This window comes from Phyllobates terribilis, unplaced genomic scaffold (genome assembly GCF_046119375.1).
Source record: "Phyllobates terribilis strain yellow unplaced genomic scaffold, ASM4611937v1 Scaffold_5__5_contigs__length_657084704, whole genome shotgun sequence".
Lineage (NCBI taxonomy): Eukaryota > Metazoa > Chordata > Amphibia > Anura > Dendrobatidae > Phyllobates > Phyllobates terribilis.
In genome coordinates, this window is record NW_027362765.1 from 461843413 (window position 1) to 461858202 (window position 14790).

General features: G+C 46.7%; 1 protein-coding gene across 1 annotated transcript; it reads right to left on the minus strand.

Moving 5' to 3' along the window:
• Positions 1 to 321: 321 nt before the first annotated feature.
• LOC141271270 (taste receptor type 2 member 40-like) lies at positions 322 to 948 on the minus strand. The gene has a single exon (XM_073681389.1). It carries the CDS (start codon positions 946 to 948, stop codon positions 322 to 324), a length of 627 nt encoding a protein of 208 aa, XP_073537490.1.
• Positions 949 to 14790: the final 13842 nt, after the last annotated feature.

The window sequence follows — 14790 nt, forward strand, 5'->3', positions numbered from 1 at the left end:
TTCTGCAATACAGTTCCTATTTTTATCAATAGAAGCTGTGCTGCAGTAGTTGTCAATAGCCAGCAGAGGCCGCCACACTTTGACTGAAGCTGCTCAGCATCTCCATTCAAAGTGCAAACATTTGGCTGCTGCCAGAGCAAAAACAATTGATTGCTGGGTGACGGACCCCCAGAGATCGAGTTATTGATGATCTATCCTATGGATAGTTTATAAATATCATATGCCCGCAAAACCCCTTTAAAAGTGCTTTGTCCTTATGGGGTTAATGCTCTTGAATCACTGCGTGACAGTGACTTCTGCATTCCCAAAACTTGACTGAATTCATAGCAGCTTCTTTACAACATTTGTAAGGTTTCTGTTCCCTAAGATTAAAACAACAGAATTTAGAATTGGAAACAATGTAAAAAGTAGACAAACAGTAATTGTTATGTACTCTGGGGGTCCTGATGGGTTGTTCAGTAAGGTAAATGCAGCATAGAAAAGCAAGTAAATTATTAAGAGAGAAGCCATAGTTCTAGCCGCTGATAGATGAGTATTGATCCTAGCATGACCATGACCTTCATTGTTCTGTCTCATTCGTTTCATGTGTTGACATAGGGAGGTGATGATGGCCCCAGCTGTGTGTATTAGAGAAAAAGCCACAGACGTAGCAAAATTATAGAACTGAGATATACAGCTGCATTTACTTTTGTACTGAGGCGACATTATAGATGTAAAGTTTTCTGTAATGTTAATTGTAGTCAAGGAACTATCCAAGTAGATGTCCCAGTAGGACGGCAGGCCAACGCACCAGGAAAGGACAACAGAGAAAGCGAGCAGCCAGGGCACCATAACTGGAAGCTTTACCTTCATCTTGTGAAATAATGTTCCTCGAAATTGGACAATCTTTAAACAGTAGTAAAAGCACAGACAGGTGGAGCACCAGAGACTGGACAAAGAAAGGGACATGCCTATCGCTACAAGTAAGACTGTAACCCTTTCTTGCACGTAGAAGTCAAAAAAGAGAAAGTAAGAAAATTCTTGGAAGACAATGGTTCCTTGCAGGAAGATGTTGGAAATCGCAATTCCATTGAGGATAAGATTACAAGAGTTCCAGTCATGGGTTCTAAGCCAGTCCAGAAAGTGAACTGTCAGGATAAATCTGTTTCCAGTGAAGCCAGTTACCATACTCAGAGTGTGGAAGAGAATATCAAGAGCCACGAAAGATGCCATATTAAAGATCTAGGATATATTACAAATATGTCCCTAAATATTTGGCAACAAATGGTGTGCTGGTAAGGTTTAGGGTTTATCCTAATAGATATGTTAATTTCAGCTGAACATCTTACTTAAAAGCTGTGCTTTAGGAGCTAATAGTCTACTAAACAAGGCTTCAATTTTAAGCATTCATCTCAACCCCTAGAACACATTACTAGTTACCAAATTAGATGACAAGAAGAACATATTTGCAAGTCAATAGCATAGGTGTGAATTACCTTTCATAGCTTCATTTTCAGGAATACAAATCAGGCAGTTTGTCAAGAATATTTTGTTTATTCTATATAAGACACAAATTGCCTTTGTAACAAGGTATGTGTTACAGAAGAATACATACTTTTTCGCATCATCAGGAAAAAGCCTCTTCTAGTGTCCCATTAGGTCTTAAAGGGTATGTGTCAGCAGTAGAGATGAGCGTTGTTCTACTCGAACTGTTCGCCAATCTCAAATTCGAGCTGTTTTGGGCGGTGTTCGAGCCGTTCGGCGAACACGAACAATTTGAGAAAAATTCGGCTGTTCGAGGTTATGTTCGATAACTGTTCGTGCACCAAAATCATAACTGGATTTTTTCTCAGTAATGATGAAAATTAATGTTAATACGCAGTTTGAGTGTACAGCGGGGTGGGGGGAGGGGCAGGGGATGGATCTCTGCAGGAATAATGAAGATCTCCATTTTTTTTTTCTCTTTCCCGCATTTACAGTGGGGAGGTGCAATCTGTCAGCCTATCAGCAGCGCACACACGGAGCGAAGTGCTTTTTTTCACACAAGCAAGGGCATGTGTCATTGGCAGTGTATGTCACATGTCCTTGCCCTATAAGACCCAGCCATTTTCCCCGTCGCCACCATTTTCTCACTGCTGCAGCTGCGTGTTAGACGGCACCGCTGTTGCTGTGTGCGCTATACCTTGTTAATTTCAAGCCAATTTTCGCACAAATCTACAGATAGCTTGGGAGTAGGGAATAGTTGTGATTGCAGTCCTTTTAAGGACTAGGTTACAGCATTTCCTATGACTTTTATCAGGCAGGTCTGTGCTCTTAAATAGATCGGTTGTGGGAGTAAAGACTAATTGTAATTGGAGTCCTTTTCAGGACTAGGTTACATCAGTTCCTATCAGTTTTTGCCAGGCAGGTCTGTGCCAGTGCTGTGCAAGTTTTTTTCACAGCATTTGGCTGAATCTAGCAAAGCTAATCCTTTTTGGCCTATTGCAGAGTGTGTTAGTCAGTGGAGTAGCCTATCTGTGTTGCAAGATATAACACCTGTGTATAGAATACCAATTTTTTTACTGCACCTAGTGAAGTAAAATCTTTTGGGCATAACATCATTCTATTAGTCCATCTATACTGACCTCCATCAGGTTGCAAATTGAATATAATTTTTTTTCTGCATCTAGCTCTGAAAAAATATTGGGCTTCTAGCTGTGTGTGGGACTTGTTGTATTAGTCCATCTATACTGACCTCCATCAGGTTGCAAACTGAATATATTTTTTTCTGCATCTACCTCTGAAAAAATATTGGGCTTCTAGCTGTGTGTGGGACTTGTTCTATTAATCCATCTATACAGACCTCCATCAGGTTGCAAACTGAATATATTTTTTTCTGCATCTACCTCTGAAAAAATATTGGGCTTCTAGCTGTGTGTGGGACTTGTTGTATTAGTCCATCTATACTGACCTCCATCAGGTTGCAAATTAAAAATAATTTTTATCTGCATCTATAGTACCTCTGAAAAAATATTGGGCTTCTAGCTGTGTGTGGGACTTGTTCTATTAGTCCATCTATACTGACCTCCATCAGGTTGCAAATTGAATATAATTTTTATCTGCATCTAGCTCTGAAAAAATATTTGGCCTTCTAGCAGTGTGTGGGACTTTCTCTATTAGTCCATCTATACTGACCTCCATCAGGTTGCAAATTAAAAATAATTTTTATCTGCATCTACCTCTGAAAAAATATTTGGGCTTCTAGCTGTGTGTGGGACTTGTTCTATTAATCCATCTATACTGACCTCCATCAGGTTGCAAACTGAATATATTTTTTTCTGCATCTACCTCTGAAAAAATATTGGGCTTCTAGCTGTGTGTGGGACTTGTTCTATTAATCCATCTATACAGACCTCCATCAGGTTGCAAACTGAATATATTTTTTTCTGCATCTACCTCTGAAAAAATATGTGGCCTTCTAGCAGTGTGTGGGACTTTCTCTATTAGTCCATCTATACTGACCTCCATCAGGTTGCAAACTGAATATAATTTTTTTCTGCATCTAGCTCTGAAAAAATATTTGGCCTTCTAGCAGTGTGTGGGACTTTCTCTATTAGTCCATCTATACTGACCTCCATCAGGTTGCAAATTCAAAATAATTTTTTGTCTGCATCTAGCTCTGAAAAAATATTGGGCTTCTAGCTGTGTGTGGGACTTGTTGTATTAGTCCATCTATACTGACCTCCATCAGGTTGCAAATTAAAAATAATTTTTATCTGCATCTACAGTACCTCTGAAAAAATATTTGGGCTTCTAGCTGTGTGTGGGACTTGTTCTATTAGTCCATCTATACTGACCTCCATCAGGTTGCAAATTGAATATAATTTTTTCTGCATCTAGCTCTGAAAAAATATTTGGCCTTCTAGCAGTGTGTGGGACTTTCTCTATTAGTCCATCTATTCTGACCTCCATCAGGTTGCAAATTAAAAATAATTTTTATCTGCATCTACCTCTGAAAAATTATTTGGGCTTCTAGCTGTGTGTGGGACTTGTTCTATTAATCCATCTATACAGACCTCCATCAGGTTGCAAACTGAATATATTTTTTTCTGCATCTACCTCTGAAAAAATATTGGGCTTCTAGCTGTGTGTGGGACTTCTTGTATTAGTCCATCTATACTGACCTCCATCAGGTTGCAAACTGAATATATTTTTTTCTGCATCTACCTCTGAAAAAATATTGGGCTTCTAGCTGTGTGTGGGACTTGTTCTATTAATCCATCTATACAGACCTCCATCAGGTTGCAAACTGAATATATTTTTTTCTACATCTACCTCTGAAAAAATATGTGGCCTTCTAGCAGTGTGTGGGACTTTCTCTATTAGTCCATCTATACTGACCTCCATCAGGTTGCAAATTCAAAATAATTTTTTGTCTGCATCTACCTCTGAAAAAATATTGGGCTTCTAGCTGTGTGTGGGACTTGTTGTATTAGTCCATCTATACTGACCTCCATCAGGTTGCAAACTGAATATATTTTTTTCTGCATCTACCTCTGAAAAAATATTGGGCTTCTAGCTGTGTGTGGGACTTGTTCTATTAATCCATCTATACAGACCTCCATCAGGTTGCAAACTGAATATATTTTTTTCTGCATCTACCTCTGAAAAAATATTGGGCTTCTAGCTGTGTGTGGGACTTGTTGTATTAGTCCATCTATACTGACCTCCATCAGGTTGCAAACTGAATATATTTTTTTCTGCATCTACCTCTGAAAAAATATTGAGCCTTCTAGCAGTGTGTGGGACTTTCTCTATTAGTCCATCTATACTGACCTCCATCAGGTTGCAAATTCAAAATAATTTTTTGTCTGCATCTAGCTCTGAAAAAATATTGGGCTTCTAGCTGTGTGTGGGACTTGTTGTATTAGTCCATCTATACTGACCTCCATCAGGTTGCAAATTAAAAATAATTTTTATCTGCATCTACAGTACCTCTGAAAAAATATTTGGGCTTCTAGCTGTGTGTGGGACTTGTTCTATTTGTCCATCTATACTGACCTCCATCAGGTTGCAAATTGAATATAATTTTTATCTGCATCTAGCTCTGAAAAAATATTTGGCCTTCTAGCAGTGTGTGGGACTTTCTCTATTAGTCCATCTATACTGACCTCCATCAGGTTGCAAATTGAATATAATTTTTATCTGCATCTAGCTCTGAAAAAATATTTGGCCTTCTAGCAGTGTGTGGGACTTTCTCTATTAGTCCATCTATACTGACCTCCATCAGGTTGCAAATTAAAAATAATTTTTATCTGCATCTACCTCTGAAAAAATATTTGGGCTTCTAGCAGTGTGTGGGACTCATTGTATTAGGCCATCTATACCAAGCTCCACCAGCTTTGAAATTAATAATAATTTTTAGCTGCATCTAGCCCTGAAAATAATTTTTCCCAATAGTGGTAGCAATAGAAATATGGGGCGCGCGCCTGGCTAACAAAAATATACGCTTCATAACACAAAACACCAGCCTAGCGCACTGCATTAATAAGATGGCATCATCGTCTCTCCCAGTGCTAGGCCTACTACGCAGGCTAGTATTCCTGTGCCTAAAACACAATGTATGGGTCCGCGCTAGCCACTATGCTGAGGGGTATAAAGCTGCTGCTAACGCTTTATAACAATTCAATTGGCAGATTTTCACAGAGCTCTTCCACAACGCCCACCCATCGGGCAACAGTTACCCACCCTCCCTATGGGATCTAGTGGCGAATAGTTGATGCCATTAATCAGAGCGTCAGTTGCCCCGTCAACGTGGCAAGCATACGGTAAGGCATGGGAAGAGTGGACACGACTAGTAGCAGGCAGACGGGTTGACCAATGTGAACAAGCCAGATCACAAGTCACCATAGAATTTCTCCACCAGCTAATGATGAGGGGCATATCAGGGGCGTCAGCGCAGCGGTGTCTGACCGGAGTAGCATTTCACTTCCAACTACTGAATTGGGGAGATGTGACAAAGATTCATCATCAGACAATCCATAAAAGGGTGGAAAAGGGGTCAGCCAAGTCAGGAATGTAGACGTCCCGTCCCGTGTCACTAAAACTGATTTCTCACATCTTATCCCTAACACCATTAACATGACACTCACAATTTGAAGCAACACTAATGTCTACTGCATTTGTGATCGCCTTCTTCGGGGCGCTATGTATAAGCGAATTAGTCCCTCAATCCAAAATTACCACCAGTGGACGCTTATTACACCAGGAAGTAGTCATAGCCAATAATGCAATACGTGTACGCATACACCAATCGAAAACGGTTCCAGCGGGCAGGGGTACTTGGGTACTTCTACAACCCACAAACGGTACACTGAGTCAGGTAACAATAGTAAAAACATATCTAACCATCAGATCACAAAGTAATTTCTTCGTATCACACATTGATGGAACGCCATTATCAAGATACCTGTTCCAAGCTATATTTAATAAATGCATAACATCGGCAGGGAACCACCCCAAAGATTACGGGACACACTCATTCCGCATAGGTGCGGCCACGGAAGCAGCAAGAGCAGGACTGTCAGAAACGGAAGTTCAGAGGATAGGGAGATGGCGATCCACGTGTTTGGCGAGATACATAAGACCGGACTTGTTATCCTAACGTGGTTTGTTTCTTTTACAGGTGACGCTAAGCCAACAGTGTGAGTGATAGGCCACTCGTATATATATTGGGCACAAAAAAGGGCGAAAGTCCGCCCAGGCGGGAGGAAATTAGAGTTTCATAACACATATTTCAACTGGAGAGGTATTAGAGGCCTGCTATGGCCACAGGTACTAATGGAGGTAATCAAGGTAGGGAGAGAGGCAAGAGGTCCGGTCATCTTAGTTATACAGGCAGGGGAAACAACCTAGGTCATCACAAGAGCGCATAACTAATGGCAATAATGAAACTAGACACTGAGCGCTTCAGAGAATTTTTCACAAAATTAGCTATAGTATGGTCAGAGATTGTGCCGATAGCGGTATGGCAAGGTGCGCGAGACATCACGGCCATCGAATGGACAAGGCGGGTAATAAATATTCGGATGGCAAAATTTAGAAGAGACAGAGGCGGTGTAGTGATACGACACCGACAACTGGAAGGAGATAAAGCAGGCCTCATACGGCCCGACGGTGTTCACTTAATAGATATTGGACTGGACATATTCCTGTCAGGACTCCAGGACGGAGTGGAACAAGCGTTAAGAGTGATGGGTGGGGGTCAGAGTCCTGCATACGAGTACGCTGGATCCTCCGTGGCCTGGAAATAGAAAGGACATGTTGGAGAGTTACGCTTGTTGGCCAACTTGCCGGAGTGGGGACCCAGGGCATGCTGCAACAAGCTGAATTATTTTAGAAATAAAATGCCTTTCTAATGGAATGAGTATAAAGAGTTAATAAAGCTGTGACCGATCCTCACCCATCCAGTTGTAAGAGTTACATTATTGGGTTGTCCATGAAAGGGGGGCGGTAGGGGGGCTGAGCATCTGGGTTTGGTTGGGGGTCCCCACAGTCTGCCTAGGCTAGATTAATTTAAAAATTCTTATTAGATACACAGGCGGTGCAGCTTGCTTCGCAGCTGGGCTACTACGCCCAAAGTATTGCCTAGGCTAGATGCAGTTAAAAATTCTACGCTGACTAGCAGACACTGAAGATTTGGAGCAGACCTCTGAGTAAACAGCTCTTCAGACTCAACCATCTGTGTTACCCCAAGCCATAGTGTATGTAGTTTCTTACAGTTAAAAGGGGGGGGTTCGACCCAACCCACCTGGAATTGACGATGCCAACGTCACGTAAGACACAGCAAGGGGACTCCCAAAATTGTGGCACAGACACCACTTAACCCTAGAACGCATACCTGTGGCCTTGCAGGCCCGCCCAGTTAATTGTTTTCTATTTTCTGCAAGATTGCTTTAGTTAGAATTTTGAAACTCTAGGTATTCTTCATGTATATAGTTGTTTGTCATTTGAGTTTGAGTTATTCCATGTTATTTGCACACGGGCCTAAAGGGCCCCAGGTATGTGAAAGTGTAGATTTTTATGGTCATGCGTTCTAGGGTTAAGTGGCATCAATTGCCCCACTGTTGCTTAAAACGGTTGATGAGGTGATTTTACCAAATCCCCAAGCTTTTAGTCTCCCAAGGATGACACAGGGGTAGAAATGTCCTTGCGAATCCATGATTTGATCATCTTTATGAACGTGAGTCTGTCTACATTCTCAGTGGACAGCCGCGTGCGCTTATCTGTCAGCACACCACCAGCAGCGCTGAACACACGTTCAGAGAGAACGCTGGCTGCATGGCATGACAAGATCTCCAAGGCGTGAGTGGGGAGCTCCGGCGATTTTTCAAGATTGGAATACCAAAATGAGCAAGGGTCCAGTGACACAGTCATGGCTTCGATGTTCACTTGGAGATTCTCCTGTACCATCCTCTCTAGGCATTGACTATGTGTCAGACTTCTTGTCTCCTGTGGCCTTGCAAAGGATGGTCTAAAAAAGTGGTGAAACGATTCCACAAAATTGCTGTTACCAGCAGATACTGTGTTACTGTTACTGTTTGAGTGATGAAGACTCGACAGTCCCACCGTTGGCAAGTTAGAACTGTGAGATTCACTACGTGCACCACTGGTGTTTTGTGGAAAAGCACATGTAAGATTCTGCAACAGATACGCCTGCATTCGTCAATACCTTTTTATGGCAGGAATTATTTCGGCAAATATACTTTTGTACCGTGGATCTAAGAGTGTGGCAACCCAGTAGTCGGGATTACTTCGAATTCTGACAATCCGGGGGTCATGTTGCAGGTAGTGCAGCAAGAAGGCACTCATGTGTCTTGCGCATCCAGAAGGACCAAGTCCTTGTTGTGTTGGTAGCGAGGTAAGAATCATGCTTCCTTCCTCTGCCCTCTCCCTCCAACCTCGCACAACAGAAATGTGATCAAGGTCTCCCTCATCTGATGAGTCTTCCATGCCCATTGCCAGTTCGTCCTCCACTTTTTCCTCGGCTCTTGCACCTTCCTCAACAGTTTGGCTGCTACCATGCGCCCTGGTTAATCCCTCTCCCCCACCCTCCCATGCCTGCCGCCTTGGTGCTGCCAACCGTCTGGACCTTGGAGATGTTATCCCTTCCGCATACGACTCCTCCTCTACTTCCTCCACCTCCTCTTGTCCCACCACCTGACTCCGAATTCTGTTTAACATGTGCTCCAGCATGTAAATCACCGTAATAGTCATGCTGATAATGGCATCGTCAGCACTAAACATCTTCGTCGCCATTTCAAGACTGTGCAGAAGGGTGCATAGGTCCCTGATCTGAGACCACTCCTCCAGCGTGATTTGCCCCACCTCTGGATCTCGTTGGCCCAGGCTATACGTCAGAACGTATTGCACCAGGGCTTGTCGGTGCTCCCACAGTCGCTGCAACATGTGCAGAGTTGAATTCCACCGTGTCGGCACATCGCATTTCAGCCGGTGAACTGGCAGGCCCAACGACTTCTGTAGAGATGTAAGTCGTTGAACTGCGGGATGCGAACGGCGGAAGTGAGCACACAGCGACCGTGCACTCTGCAGAAGGCCATCTAATCCGGGATAGTGGGCTAAAAATTGCTGGACAACCAGGTTCAACACGTGAGCCATACAAGGCACGTGTGTGACATTGCCCCGGCGAAGTGCCGCACCCAAGTTTGCAGCATTGTCGCACATGGCCTTCCCTGGTTGCAGGTCCAGTGGAGACAACCTTTCATGAAACTGGGTCTCCAGAGCTGACCAAAACTCCTCAGCTGTGTGACTCACATTTCCCAGACATTTCAAAGTAAACACTGATGCGTTGAGCCCTGCTGCCAGCATAGTAAGGAGGTGTGCAGGATTCCTTCTGTGCAGTTAGAAAGCAGGTGGCATTACCAGATAGGCTTTGGGTGCAGGTGGAGGACCGAGAGGAGGTTGAGGAGGCAGAAGCAGTGGAGGAAGTTTGAGATAAAGAGGATTAACACACAACTCGTGGGGACGGTAAGACTTGGACAGCAGCCCCTTGTCCTGCTGTCACCATAGTTACCCAGTGCCCAGTCAGCGACATGTAACGCCCCTGTCCATGCCTTCTCGTCCAAGTGTCTGTGGTGAAGTGCACCCTGTCACACACAGAGTTTCTCAAAGAAGCAATGATGTTGTGTGCGACATGCTAGTGGAGCACAGGCACACCTTTCTTTGAGAAGTAGTGCCGACTGGGCATCTAGTACTGGGGCACTGTGACGGACATAAGGTCTTGAAAATCCTCTGTGTCCTCCAGGTGGAAAGGCAGCATTTCTGTAGCCAACAGCTTGCAGATGGTGAAATTCAACCTCTTAGCTTTCTCATGGCTAGGAGGAAATGGTCTTTTACTTTTCCACATCTGAGGGACCGAGGGCTGGCTGTTGTGCTTAGACGGTGTTGAGTAGGGTGTCCCCGGCAACTGCCGGTCTGTGAGGAAGATGCAGGCGGACATGTTAGGTTGCCTTGATCCAAAGGTGGTGCTCTCGATGTCGGAGAGCGCTCAACACTAGCAGGTGTTTCCACTTCCCAATGAACTGACGACCTGCCAATCACACTGGCTGTTGCGGGTAAAGAGGTGGCAGGTCTGCGTCCAAAAACATGTGTGACTGCTGTCCCCCCAGTCACAGAGGATGAAGAGGCTGCAGATGCACAAGATGGGGCAGACGGTGGTTGGCCCAGCTGGCTAGGTCGCATTGTAGCACAGTGAGCTTCCCACTGCAACTTATGCTTCATATCCATGTGACGGTACATGCATGAAGTACTCAAACTATGTATTTTTTGGCCTCTACTTAGCTTTTGCTGACAAATATTACAGATAACACGAGTTGGGTCATCCTTATCGATCTGAATAAATGCCCAGGCTATGCAAGGCTTAGAGCCCATGTGACCTGAAGAGCCACTACGACTTGTGGTCAGATGCAGAGTTGTGGTTGACGATGCAGTTGTTGACGTGCTTCCAGTACTCCGTCTCTGTTCTGGAAGGCGCAACCTAACCTCGTCGTCAATAGCATCTGTGATGCCCCTCTGCGCTTGGTATCACAGATCCTACAAGAGTGCATTGATGGAATCCTCCACAAGAGGCCCCCATAAACATTCACACATCTCCACCTTCCACCTCAGACCAGCAGAGGGAGCCCGTTAGGGATATAAATAGGGAAGGTGGAGCTAGGCAGTTCAGTTCCTCTGAAGAGTTCCTGCAGTAGAGAAGCCTAAGAGAGGTCAGTCTGCAGTGGAGCTCAGTCTAGTCTAGAGAACGCAGTTAATAGTTCAGCAGTGGAGCACGAGGCTCCTGCTTGCTAGATTCAGGGAGTCCAGATAGAGCTTAAGGTGTGCCGGTGCCATAAGATCAGTGAAGCGCGGCAAGCTGCCGTTAGTGTGTATAGCCTAGTGAGGGCCCGAGTAGGCCGAAGGCGAGTGGCAAGTTAGTACATAAGGGGCAGAGGAGCTTAACCAGCTCACCCCGAAGCATTTACCGGACACAGGATCCGAGCTTACCGGAATCTCTATGACCCAGTAAGGCATAACCGGAATCCCTGGAGAACTACAAGTCCCAGGATCACTAAGGTGCTGATATGTAACAGAGCCAGGAGACGCTTAGGCCCCGCATACTGGGAGCGTGAACTCCAAGAGAAGGCCCTACCACAAGGTCAGCCAGCGCAGGACAGAGACAAAGTTAGTGTAACATACCTGGCGGCGTCCTTGCATAGTGGTCCATCTCCCACTGTGCAAGAGCGCGCACTTGATCTCCTGTCCAGAATGTCTCTCTGGCTTCCCTCCATGCTGTCTGTTTGTGTCTGTTTCTGCTGCTTAAGGGCGGCGCCCGATCACTTCCTGCTTTTTGTACCTGCTGTGGGTCACACCTCTTGTGCGTCCTCAGCCTATTGCTGTCTGTCACCTGGTATATAGCTCAGCTGCGCCCATCTATCCCTGCCTGAGCATAGTGTTTCTTTCAGTGTGTGCTTGCACTCTGAAGGTGCCAGGTCCCGTTCTGTGTTCTCTTGTCTGCCTATCCTGGAGGCTGTATTTCCAGGCCTGTCTGAACACGCTCCTAGCCTGTTCCTCCTGCCTTCTAGGGGCCGATTACCTAGACCTGTTCCTGTATCTTGTCTGACCTGTCTGAACACGCTCCTAGCCTGTTCCTCCTGCCTTCTAGGGGCCGATTACCTAGACCTGTTCCTGTATCTTGTCTGACCTGTCTGAACACGCTCCTAGCCTGTTCCTCTCGCCTTCTAGGGGCTGATTACCTAGACCCGCTCCTGTATCTTGTCTGTCCTGTCTGAACACGCTCCTTGCCTGTTCGTCCTGCCTCTCTGGGGGCCGTATTCCCAGACCCGCTCCTGTATCCCGCTGCAGTGTCGGTCTCCTCCGTACACTCAGTTCCAGTCTGAACTCTCTCCTATCCTTTACCTGTTTTGCCTCTATGTCTGTTCCCTTCCTTTTTCTGCAGAGTCTGAACTCGTACCTAACTCCTGCTTGTTGTCTCTGTACTCCCATTTGTGAGTTTGTGGTCCACTCGCTACTTCACTGCAAGTACCCTGTGGGTGTCTGGCTCTGCCTTTCCCTTCCTGTCTGTTCCGTGTGAACAGAGCCCTGTCCCCCCTACTCAGCCTAGCCTGCTCTGACTCCTTTGCTCACCGCTCCGGCGGTTCTAGCCTGCTCTGACTCCTTTGCTCACCGCTCCGGCGGTTCTAGCCTGCTCTGACTCCTTTGCTCACCGCTCCGGCGGTTCTAGTCTGCTCTGACTCCTTTGCTTACCGCTCCGGCGGTTCTAGCCTGCTCTGACTCCTTGCTCACTGCTCCGGCAGTCCTGTCCTGCCCTGCTTCTGCCCGCTGCTCCGGCAGTCCTGTCCTGCCCTGCTTCTGCCCGCTGCTCCGGCAGTCCTGTCCTGCCCTGCTTGTGCTCGCTGCTCCTGCAGCCCTGTCCTGCTCTGTTCTTGCCCACCGCTTCGGGCGTTCCCTCTCTGCTGTGGTTGTCTACCGCATCTGCGGTTCTGTGACCCAGTCTGTACTGGGTCTTAACCTTTCTGTGCTCCAGCCCGTCCTTTCGGCCAGTACCTCCCTGCCTGCATACTCGCCTGTATCCACCCATCTGCATACCTGCCGTGTTTGCTTATATCCACCAGTCTGTGCCAGCCTAACCTGCCTGTTCCTGAGTCCCAGTGTGTACTGGGTCCTATCCCGCCTGTGTTCCTACCTGCTAGTGCCTCCCTGTCTGCACTCTAGCTGTGCTTGCCTGTACCCCTCTACCTGTATTGTTCCTGAGTCCCAGTGTGTACTGGGTCCTATCCCGCCTGTGTTCCTACCTGCTAGTGCCTCCCTGTCTGCACTCTAGCTGCGCTTGCCGTTACCCGCCTGCCTGCATACCAGTCGTGCCTGCCTATACCCTCCAGTCTGTGCGCCAGCCTAACCAGCCTGATCCAGTAATCCCTGTGTGGGTCAACCCTCGTGTCCGGAGTTTGACCTGGAGTAGCACCTGGTCCCTCTGCCCGGTTTCTCCCTGGTGCACTGGCGTCGTATGCCGTCGTGCCATCTTGGTCGGATCGGCCAGATACTTAGTCACGCCCCTCCAGGCACTCTCCGGTTCATGGTCCAGTGGAATCACTACAATCACACGCACACGCCGCTCAGCCCGGGCGTGTGCATAACAGCATGCTCAGGCCATGGTTCCCGTTGAGCCCCACGGCCTTCGCTCTCTGAGAAGTTTTCCAGCGAATACATGCATTAAAATAAATAAATAAATATTTTTTTTTTCCTTTAGCTGAGTTCCAGGCGAATTACGCACCCGTCCAGATGGATCTATCTGCTCTCGTTCCCGCGGATCCGCTACGTTATTATGGGGATCCTAGACAAAGTCGTGCATTTGTGGAGCAATGCATGCTACACTTCAAGTTCTACCCTCTATGTTTTCCCACCGATCGGGTTAAGGTGGCATTCATTATGTCTTACCTGGCGGGTGATGCCTTGGAATGGATCAACCCCCTATATGAAACACAGGATCCGATCCTCCTGGACCTAATGGCCTTCCTGGTGGCCTTTCTAATGGTCTTCGATGATCCTAACCCGGAGGCTCCTGCTGAAGCTTCACTTCCCAATATCCCGGAGCAGCCCCAATGGGTAATGTGTGTGGGTAGCGCAATAGTCCTCCAGCCCAATGAGACTACTGCCCACCCAGAATCCTCACAGGGTGACTACGCTTTCCGGAATACTTCTCCCAACCTCAAGAGGCAGTCCAGACGTGCTAGACGTAGAGGCAAGCCGTCACGCCAGGGTCTGTCCTCCCTGAGATCTCCTGACCCCAACCTTGAAGTCCCTACTGAAGCTTCATCTCCCTGTATCCCGGAGAAGCCCCAACGGGTAATGTGCGTGGGTAGTGCACCAGTTCTCCTGCCCGAAGAGACTTCTGCCCATCCAGACTCCACACAGGAGAACTTCCTGCACCCGGCATCAGATGCTTCACCCACTTTAACCGGTGTGCATGTCCAAGGATGCTCCAAAGCTGTGGTTACCTCAGAGTCTGTGCACCTCTACTACCTGGCGGAGGACCCCCTGTTGCCTCCTGAATCCTCCGGGATACCACTCGATGACAAATGGAGAGACAATTCTCTACACCCGGTACTCGATACTTTGTCCGCTTCGTCCTGTGAGCCTGACAATGGGTACCCCAAAGTGGTAGTTACCCCCGAGTCTCTACACCCCTCCGACCAGGCGGAGGACCTCCAGTTGTCTCCTGAACCCTTCGGGGTGCTACCTGGTAGCGAAAGGACA